This window comes from Equus asinus, chromosome 13 (genome assembly GCF_041296235.1).
Source record: "Equus asinus isolate D_3611 breed Donkey chromosome 13, EquAss-T2T_v2, whole genome shotgun sequence".
NCBI lineage: Eukaryota > Metazoa > Chordata > Mammalia > Perissodactyla > Equidae > Equus > Equus asinus.
This window is the reverse complement of record NC_091802.1, coordinates 56,328,016-56,337,704: the sequence shown is the minus strand read 5'-3', so window position 1 is coordinate 56,337,704 and position 9,689 is coordinate 56,328,016. Positions and strand designations below refer to the sequence as shown.

Genomic DNA, 9,689 nt, shown 5'->3' with positions numbered 1-9,689 from the left:
CCTCCTTCTCTCCAGAGACCCTGTCATGGCACTCCCCCGGGCCTGCAGCCCTGGGCCCGGCCCTGTTACAGCCTGGGCTTCCCGCCGTGAGGTGCAGACTCGCATGGCACCCATATCCAGAGTCCAGCGAAGATGAACTGGCTACACACCACCCCCGCTACATAGACCAGGAAGAAGATGTGGCCAGCAGCCTCAGTCCGGCTCCTTCTTGACCCCTTTACTCCTCTGGGGGCTTCTGTGTGGGGAGATGCAGGAAAAGGAGCTGTACTTCGGGGCTCACCCAACACTCTCCCAGAGCAGAAGGTGAAGCCCAGGGGGTGTCAGCCTGTATTTTTCTCTCTTCTTTCTATTCAGAACTAATGAATATTGGGGTCCGGCCCATTCTCGGCCGTCTCCAGTTAAAGAAACACCTTCGTAGAGAGGCTCTGCAAAGCATAGGGTTATTGCTGGGAATTGGTAGTCACTCAAGTCTTTAGGGAAGCTGACCTTGCTCCCTGCTCCAGACCGGCTTCCAAGGGCAGACATGGTGGAGCCCAGGAACAACAGAGCCAGCAGAGTAAATACAAGGATCCTCTAAACAGCCTAGTGACCCCTGACCCCCAGCCCCAGCCCTAGGTGTGCAGCCTGCCAGCTCTGCCCCTGTCAAATGTGCTCCCAGCCTCATTCCTTGCTCACAAACCTCCCAGGAAGGGGCTCCAGCTTCTGCCCACCTTCAGGATTAGGCACTGGGTTCCCATGATCTCGCTGCTCCCCTCTTGGGCCTGGGCTGGGGCTGCTCTTGGCCCTGAGGTCCCCCCGCGCCAGCAGTGCGGCTACCAGCACAGTCTCCACGGTGCTAATGAAGAGCAGCAGCAGCAGGACGGTGAAGTAGTAAACTGGAGATGGGAGGGTGGGGGGCAAGGTCAGGGGCCAGGCTTGTGCCTCGAGTGCCCAGGGAGCTGAGCAGAGGCACCCTGGCTCAGGTGACAGCAGGTGTGGACAAACGAGGCAGGCCAGGCGCAGGGTGGTCCTGCCGAGGGCCAGAGAGGTACAGGGCTTACTGAGCAGTGGGTTGCAGGAGGAGGAGCTGGGCAGGGTCTGCACCAGAGAGGAGTGGAAGACGAAGTAGCCCAGCAGCAGCGTCACTTTGTAGGCAATGCGGTCGGTGACCCGGAGGGGCAGCAGCCCCCCGCACATGTCAGCCAACAGCAGCGCCTCCCCAGGTACCAGCAGAGCTATGATGGCCTTTAGGGCTGTGTTCTGCAGGCGCAACTAGAAGGAAGAAAGTTGAGGGGATGTGCAGGGGGTGCGCAGTAGAAAGGTGATGTCATGGCCTCTAGCTAAGCATCCTCAACGCCCTCATCAGCCCTGTGTCAGCCACCTCCCAACTCACCGTCACCTGGAAGCAGGGCACCAGCTGCTTGGGTGGGACTTGAGTTTTCAAATCCTTGACTACGTATTCCCTCTTGATACTGACAATCTCATTCACCACGTGGGCCCGGAACTTCAGCTCCTTCACTGGAAGGGGTGGGGGTGAGAACAGTGAAATATGAAAGCGAGACCCCTGCCCCCAAATCTCTCTCAGGAGTAAGGGTAGGGAGAAGCTGGAGACCAGGGATGATGGAGACTTCTGATGGCTACTGAGGGGCAGACGTGGAGGCGAAACTTGTTCTTCTAAGGGCTTTCCACGCCTTATTTTGCAATACCCCAGTTTTCTCCAGTTAGAGGAAGGGCCTTGTCAGATGCATAGATGAATTTTCATCGTAAGAATAAATGCACTTTGCACCACTTCATGGGGGGTGGGGGATGGTGGTCACAGACTCATCCACCAGTATGTCTCTCACCTGAAATATTAGCATTTGTAGGGCGGCAGCTCTGGTATTTCCCAGAGGGAAGGGAGGCAGGAAAGGGTGGGACTTCTCTGCCAAGTTGGACATCACCTGATGGGTCTGTGGGACATTTCCTGGGTGGCTACACCTTCAGGATGTTTCCAGGAATGAGGCTGCAGCAACCTGACTGTCTGCACTTGACCCCAGAGGCCCAACCACTGCAGTTTGGCACTGGCTGTTGAGGGCCATTGCTCTGGGGTAGCTGAGGGGGAGGAGAGGAGACTGAAGTGGGGCTACAGCCGAGAGCAAGGGGTACTGGGAATGAGGCTGCCATCTGAACGGGAGGTGTGGGCTGAGAAGCATGTTCTGGCCCAGGATCTCTTCAGCTCCCCTAAGCGTGGGGGTAGGCTGGGGTGAACCCAGTCCGCTACTCCCGTGTCAGACATTTGCTGGAGGCCAGAGGCTTCCCCTCCCTTCTACCCTCACGCCCCGGCTCTGGTCCCAACAGCACCAGTGTTGCTGAAAGCATAGAAGCTGAGGCTGCAGTCGCTCTGGTCCCTGGGAAAGCGGAGGAGGTCAAAGTCGCAGGTGGTCTCCGTGGTGAGGGCCAGGTAGAGCTCAACATGGCCGTCCTGGTCCACTCGGGCCCTCGGGCTCTGCTCCTGCCAGTCCACCCAGAGCCTACAGGGATCAGGGGAAAGAAAGGCACCACAACCAGAGGCCCAGCTCCTAAAGAGTAGGGGGAGACCTCGGCATATGCTCACCTGCCATTTGGGTTTCAGGAGGGGAAAGCGGGGCAGTGGAGGTGCACCAGTGGTCTGGTAGGCCACCAGGAGGAGGATACTCGCTAAGAGGATTTGGGAGCTCTAGGTGAGCAAGAGAGAGGGATATGCTGTGGTGGGTTCCTGGAACAAGAACTCCTGCCTCACTTACGCCTCCTGGATAGTGAGTCCCGGTGTCCAGAGTGAGTCCAAGGACAGCGTGACCGCGTGCTGCGGGTGCTCACTCACGTTCCAGGCCAGGCGAGGGTCCAGCCAGAACTGGGAACAGAGATGCCGCTAAGACTCCCATTCTCCACATACCCATGCCCCTTGGTTTGGCAGGTTGATGAAGGCTGGTACTTCTGAGGTGGGCTCAGAGCCGGTTCTCCAGTCCCACCTCCCCACTCCCAATCCACCCTGGTAGGTGCTCCCCACTCACCAGCCGAAGCAGCAGCTTGGAGGACACTGTGTACCGCAAGATGTCCTGGGGGGAGGGGGACAGCATGTCACCTTGCAGGTGGGCGCTACACTACAGAAGGCAGGCGATCCCAGCACTTGCTGGGGCTGAGTCCTGTCCCATCCCAGCTCAGTGCTTGGGCCCTACGCCCTCCTGCGGCCTGACAACACTTACCACATTAAACACGGTTGATACAAACACCCGTACGTCCACAAGCAGGGGTGCGCTCCCGTTGTTTGGAATCTGTGTGCTTTCCTGAACCACCTCCCGCAAGTTGAAGTCGACAAAGGATGGCAAGGCTGAGGGATGGAGGTCGAGGTCACTGGGTGCCCTGGGACCCAAATCCAAAGCTCATGACCTTACATTGTCCACCTACCAACTGATGGCACGCTGTGCCCCTGGGCTAAGTGCCGGGTGGTGCTGAGCCTGAGCAAGGAGAGGTGGAGCAGGAGCCACAGAGCCATCATCAGTGACTGCGTGGAGGGGCTGGATGGAGCTGCAGCAGCTAAGCTGCAGCCTCTTATTTCAGTCACTTCTTTGGGGTGCTGGGCTGTTGGTTGGAGGCACCTGCTTTGTGCAAGGACCCTGGAGCCTTAGACTTGGCACTGCCACCCCGGTTCCACAAACACCCAAAGACAAAGCCCGGAACCCAGCCCCTCCCACCCTGCACCTGCCCAGGCTTCCCTGTCCCGCTCCATTTCCACCACCTGGAAGGGGTTGCTGCTTTCAAGGCCCACCAAGTGGACCAGGCAAGCATGGACACACCTTTCTCTGACTCAGTCCCTCCAATCCAAAAAGATGCCGCAGGCCTCCTCTGCGTTTCCCCTTAGCGGGGACTGCCTGGCTAAATACCCAAACCCTTGCCAAAGTGCCCTACGCTCGATGCCATGAGATGGGCACACCCTTGAGGGTTTTCCTGCCTCTCCTTAAACGCTGAACGGATTTCATGTAAAAAACCTTGGCTCAAGAACTCCAGGAGTGGGGCAAACCAGGAGAAAGGTAGAGGCTAGCTCAAGAGCAAAGCTTTGGGGCTTCCTCTTTCCTTATGGGATTCTCAGCCTGCCCTAGACCAGCTGTGCCTTAGAAGGGCTGCTGTGTGCCCTGGAGCAGGACCCAGGGGGTGGGGAGCGACTTTCCTGGCTCTGAGGAGAAACCAAGCCATTGGAGACCTGATCCGGGACAGCTGCAGGGAGGGAAGGAAACCTTAAGGCTGAAAATGGGTAGGCGCTAATGGGGCTCCCAGACTCGAAAGGACTCCAGGGAGCTGGGAGCAGTCGAGGACCCGCCGCACTCCGGCGCATGAACCCTGCTAGGACACACATAGTGTCTGTGTCTGTCATTGACCTGCTTTATCGAGCACGCTTAAACACTCTGCCTGCCTTTGTCGCACGTATTAGTGGCTGCTGGTTCGCTGATCTGTATACTCGTGGTGCCTCCAGATGGCCACGTGCAAAGAGCCTTCAGCTGTCCCGCGCTCCCCAGCTTCAGTTAGGGATTTCTACGCGAATTTTACCTCGGCCGCCTTGGGTGCGATCTACACTCCCCTTGTAGCTCAGCAAAGCACTCTGCGCCCTTTTATCCAGAGTGCGCCTGTTAAGTCCCAGGTGCTTCTTAACCACAGAGCCCCATGACTATGAGAGAGGCGGAGACACAGCGCGTCACTGCATGTGAAATCGTTTGCAAGTTTTATTAACAGATGAAACTCCTCCACAGTCCCCTGACCTCCAACTCCAATCCTTTAACACTCAAGCGTACCCCCTAAGTGCTCTCGGGTCACACTAACTGTCAGAATGCGTTAGGGGCCTTTTGGTCTCGCCAGGACGGGCCAGGGACCGGGCTCGAGGCTGGGCCACTGAGAGGCGCCGCCGCAGGGGCAGAGGGCCGGGCCGCCTCGCCCACGTGCGTCAGGTCTGTGGACTCGCGTTCCAGCACGCTGCCGCTGTGGGTGCCCTGCACCGCGACGCCCACGCGGCCCGAGGCTTTGCGCGGAGCACGGCCCAACAGGCCGGAGCAGATCTTGCGAAAGCCCTTGCGGAAGTGCTTGGAGACGAGGGCATAGACGATGGGGTTGACGCATGAGTTGGCGTAGGAGACCAGGTGCGAGAGGATGCGCAGCGCGTAGGTGGCGCGCGTAAGTGGGAAGCGGCCGAACCACACGCAGAGGATAAGCGCGTGGTGAGGCATCCAACAAAGGCAGAAGAGTGCGGCTACGATGACGATCATGCGCGTTACCTTGCGCTTGGCACGCCGGGCGCCTGAGCCGGCGACCACCGGATCGACGGTGCGCCAGAGGTAGCGCAGGGTGCGCACGTAGGTCAGGCCGAGCACCAGCATGGGCAGCAGGTAGCTGAAGACAAAGGTGCAGAGGTCCATGGCGCGGCGGCGAGGCGCGCTCCATGCCGGATGGCACACGGTCAGGTTGGCCAACCGCGATTGGCGGTAGTAACTCAGGTAGGGCCCAGAGAAGAGCAGCGACAGCCCCCAGATGAGACCGATGGCCGCTAGCGCGTTGCGAGGTGTGCGCAGCTCGCGGGAGTGCAACGGATAGCGGATAGCCAGATACCTGCGGGTCAGGCCAGGAAGGGAGACGTCGTGTGAGCGTGTGGATTCGCGGGGGCAGGGGTGGACCCGTGCACCTTGAGCCCCATATCCGCTTCTCAAGGAAAGTCCCTAACACACGGTCACACCGCACATTCCCAGAGGGCAACCCAGCGCATCCCGGACACTCAGCCGCATCTAGATGTGAGGCGGGACCCGGCCCCAGGAAAGGCGCGCGTATAGGCCACTCATCTGCTCTTCCTGGGACTACGACCACAGTCAGGCTCCATCCAGGAGGGCACCCCGCACGTTGAACCGGCTTTGGGGCTCCAGGAGGCTGTGATTACCCACAAGTGACGGTGCACGGAGAGGTAGGACCCAGGCGCCTTGAGGCTTTAGTAGACAGCCTGGAGACACGTCAGGCAAGGTGCTGCAAGGGAATTCCTTAGAGAAGCCGACGCTCTACGGGTCCCACCAGCGCTCTCAGAGCCGACATACTGCGCTCTCAGAAGAACTGAGAGGTATATGGGGAATGCGGCCTCACCTCGCTGCTTGTCCAGGGGAGGTCGGGAGCACGCAAGGAAGGAGGAGACAGGGGAGATACCGGAGTCACACCCGGATTACCTCTCCAGGAATCATCCAGGTGTCCTTCCAAGTTCCAGCTGGGAGCGGGGCGGAGGGGGGAGGGTGCGGGGGGGGGAGGGGGCGCCGCGGAGGAGGTGGACCTTCCAGCGTTCGCCTTTCCCTGCCCTTGACCCCGGGCCTGGAGGTGGGGTGCAGAGGTGGGTGGAAGCGAGCTAGAGACCTCGGACGTGCTCGCTCGGACTTTGCCATGGGCCCTCGCCTAGGACCCAAATTCCTCAGTCCGGACTGGAGTCGACTCAGCCCACCAAACTGTGGCTTCGAGGCGGGCGAAGTGGAGGCGCCTGAGTTTGACGCCAGGAGACAGACCTTTGGCTTCGTGCACATGATTACTGGATGGGCGACTCTCTGAGCAAGTCACTTAGGAACTCGATCTCGTCTGTAAATTGGGCACAGTAATCCCTCCCATCCCAACCTCAGGGAGCTTTGAGCTCAAGCGAGACCGAGCACGCGAAAACCCTTTGTACCGGGAAACGCTGCGCTTTGTCAGGCGCCAGCGGCGCTGGAGAGCTGAGGTCTCCAACCTGCAGCCCGGAGGATGCGCTTAACGGAGGACACCGCGGTCCCCCATTCTTATTCTTCCATCTCCTCCTCCACGCCTGCTTGTCTTTCACTCCCTCCCGGTCCCTTTGCCTTCTTAGTGTCTTTTTCTACTCTCTGCGAGTCCCTCCTTGACCCTCGAGTCCGCGCCCTTCTTCGGCCCCCACCCCGTACCCGAGCCCCTGGGTCTCCAGGCACTCGCTCACCTGTCCAGGGAGACGGCGGCCAGCGTGAAGCTGCTGGCGTGCATGGTGAGGAAGATGAAGAAGTGCACAGCCTTGCAGAGCAGCGAGCCAAACACCCAGCCGTCCAGGGTGTAGATGGTGGCCTGGAAGGGCACGCAGCACACGATAAAACACAGGTCGGCCACGCCCAGATTGAGGATGAACAGGTTGGTGGTGCTGACCGCCTGGCCGCCGCGCAGCAGCACGGCCAGCACCAGTGTGTTGCCCACGGTGCCCACGAGGAAGATAATCGCAAATAACATGGGCACGATGACCGCCTCGGGCTGCCAGCTGCCCCCGCCGCCAGCCTCGCTCGCTGCCTCGGCCCCCGGGTCACCCGAGGCATTCATGGTGTCGCCGAACACGAGGCTGCCCGGGATCCTGCAGCCGTCTGGGTGTTGGCGAGCGCGCAGCTCCCGCGGCGCTGCAGCGCCGAGCGCGACTCCGCGGAGCTGCGGGCAGAGTGAGCCTGGCGGCGGCTGGGGCGGGAGATGGGGGTTCCCTGGGGTCAGGGGGAGGAGCGAGCAGCCAGAGCAGTAGGATGGTCCCCCGCAGCAGCTGGCGGCGCCTGGGGAAGGGCTGTCGAGTGGCCCCGGCGTGTCTCCGCCGAGGCCCAGGCAGCCCACTCCGGGCGCGGAGGACGGTGCTCCTGCCTGCTCCCCGGCCCTCCGGTGTCGTCGGCGCGCTCCAGCCCCGGGGTGCGGTCTGGGCCGGGCTGAGGGGCGAACTGACCTCCCTGGCAGAGGCCAGAGTGGTGGAGGGACCGACTGCCGGGACCTGCGTGTGCGCCGCGCTGTCTGGAGCGCCCTCCCGGGACCCCGCGCTCCTAGACGCTTCTCTACTGCGTGGCGGGCGTCCCAAACCTCCTGGGGCTGGCTGGGGGGCGTCCTCGAAAGAGTTTCGAGCGGCCGTTAAGGGGTGATGGTGGGGTTTACAAGGGGCAGAGGCGAATGGGGCGCTGTGTTTTCCAGAACTGGCGGGTGGGGGCAGCTCTGCTCTTGGTCCCGCCTCTTCCCATTCCTACTTCCCAGGAGCATCGCGCCTCACAGGAACCCTGGAGAGCAGCAATGAGGAGGATGGAAGGAGGTTCTGAGGGAATTTGGTTAGCTTCATCTCATTTCCTCTCGCCCCCACTGAAAGTTTCCCTCTCCAATTCAATCCAGTATTTATCGAGCATCTACTGTGTACCAGGCTATGTCTTTGGCACTGTGCCTCAGTTTCCTCAGCTGTAATGTAGGATAATAACACCTTCTCAGAGGGCTCTGGTGAGAATGGAGTGAGATGTCTGTGAGAGACCTGAAGCCAGTTGGTAGAATCTGAATGAATCAAATTCTTCTCTTTTGCCTTACCCTATTCAGATATCCAGAAAAGGAAAACTTTAAAGAAACACGAAGTAGCAGAGTTCCATGCATCCGCAGCATTTTCCTAGATGGCCAGGAAGGTCTTTACATTGCAATAAAACTTAAATATTTGTTCCTGATTTTGACATATTAGGCATCAAGCATTTGTGATCCAGAATTATTACTGTTTCTATAGAATTTAAGCTCCCGGTTCATCGGTTCATTAGGTCTGAAAATCACCACCTTCTGCCACTGTAGCTTGATCTCGGCTTCCCCTTTCCCTGCCCTGTTCCTTGGGTTCCGGTCAAGAACTCCCCCCTACCACCCCCAGGATCTTGGCTTCAGGAGCCCAGCTCCCTACTTCTCTGGCTGGGGAAACCTCATTCACGCCCCTGCCCCGCCTGCCCATTCATTGAATAGGAAGATAGTAGCAGTTCATGTTTATGAGATGCATGCCATGCATTTATTCAATAAGGATTTATTAAGCACTTACTCCTTGCCAGGCACTATTCTGGGTGCTTGGGATATACCAGTGAGCTCTACAAAGATCAAGGCCCTCCGTGAGCTTCCTTCCTAGCAGGGAAGACAGACAATAAACATAACTCGTCAGTTATTAATCTGTTGCCAGTTGATAAGTACTTGCAGGAAAAGTAGACCAGGGTCAGGAACTGGGCCCACCAGGGTGGTGGTCACGATGCAATTTGAAATAGGATGGTCAGGCAGACTTCATTAGGCAGGTGACATTGGAGCAAAGACTTGAAGGAGGAGAGGGAGCCAGCCTAGCAGATGTCTATGGGAAGAACATTCTATATAGAGGGAATAACCAGTGCAAAGGCCCTAATGAAGGAGTGTGCTTGTGCCCCTAAGCAGTGAGGGAGGCACGGCCTGAGCTGAATCAACAAGGAGACTGGCAGAACAAAAGGCGAGAGGCATAGCATGTATGGCTGTTTTCCATTGTAAGTCTGAGTAAAATGAGGAGCCATTGCAGAGTTTTCACTACAGGACTAACATGATCTGATCAACTTTTCTTTTTTAAAAAACTTTATTGAAATATTCACATGCAATTTACCCATTTAAAGTGTTCATTTAGGTTTTAGTATATTCACAGAGTTGTGCAAACATCACCACAATCAATTTTAGAAAATATTTGTTCCCCCCCAAAGAAACCCTTACCCTTTAGCCATCAGCCTCCAATCTCCACCCCTACTGCCAGCCCTAGGCAATCACTATTCTCTGTCTCTGTAGATTTACCTATTCTGGACATTTCATACAAATGGAATCATACAATACGTAGCCTTTTGTGTGGCTTCTTTCACTCAGCATAATATTTTCAAGATTCATCCACATTGTAGAATGTATCAGAACTTCACTGCTTTTTA

The 9,689-nt window shown here is 57.9% G+C and overlaps 2 protein-coding genes across 2 annotated transcripts; both read right to left on the bottom strand.

Annotated features, from left to right (window-relative positions):
- Window positions 1–15: 15 nt before the first annotated feature.
- On the bottom strand, window positions 16–3,724 carry ZACN (zinc activated ion channel). Its single transcript, XM_070483932.1, has 8 exons — window positions 3,697–3,724; window positions 3,201–3,376; window positions 3,009–3,053; window positions 2,742–2,848; window positions 2,320–2,489; window positions 1,373–1,497; window positions 711–1,251; window positions 16–235 (listed from the first exon to the last, which is right to left on the bottom strand). Exons 1-8 carry the CDS (start codon window positions 3,722–3,724, stop codon window positions 66–68), a joined length of 1,362 nt encoding a protein of 453 aa, XP_070340033.1. The 3' UTR covers window positions 16–65.
- Window positions 3,725–4,706: 982 nt separating this feature from the next.
- Window positions 4,707–7,453, bottom strand: GALR2 (galanin receptor 2). The gene is given in 3 exon segments (XM_070483661.1): window positions 4,707–4,910; window positions 4,913–5,589; window positions 6,953–7,453. Coding segments are annotated over 3 exon segments (1,134 nt in total). The 5' UTR covers window positions 7,321–7,453; the 3' UTR covers window positions 4,707–4,821.
- Between the last annotated feature and the right edge of the window lie 2,236 nt (window positions 7,454–9,689).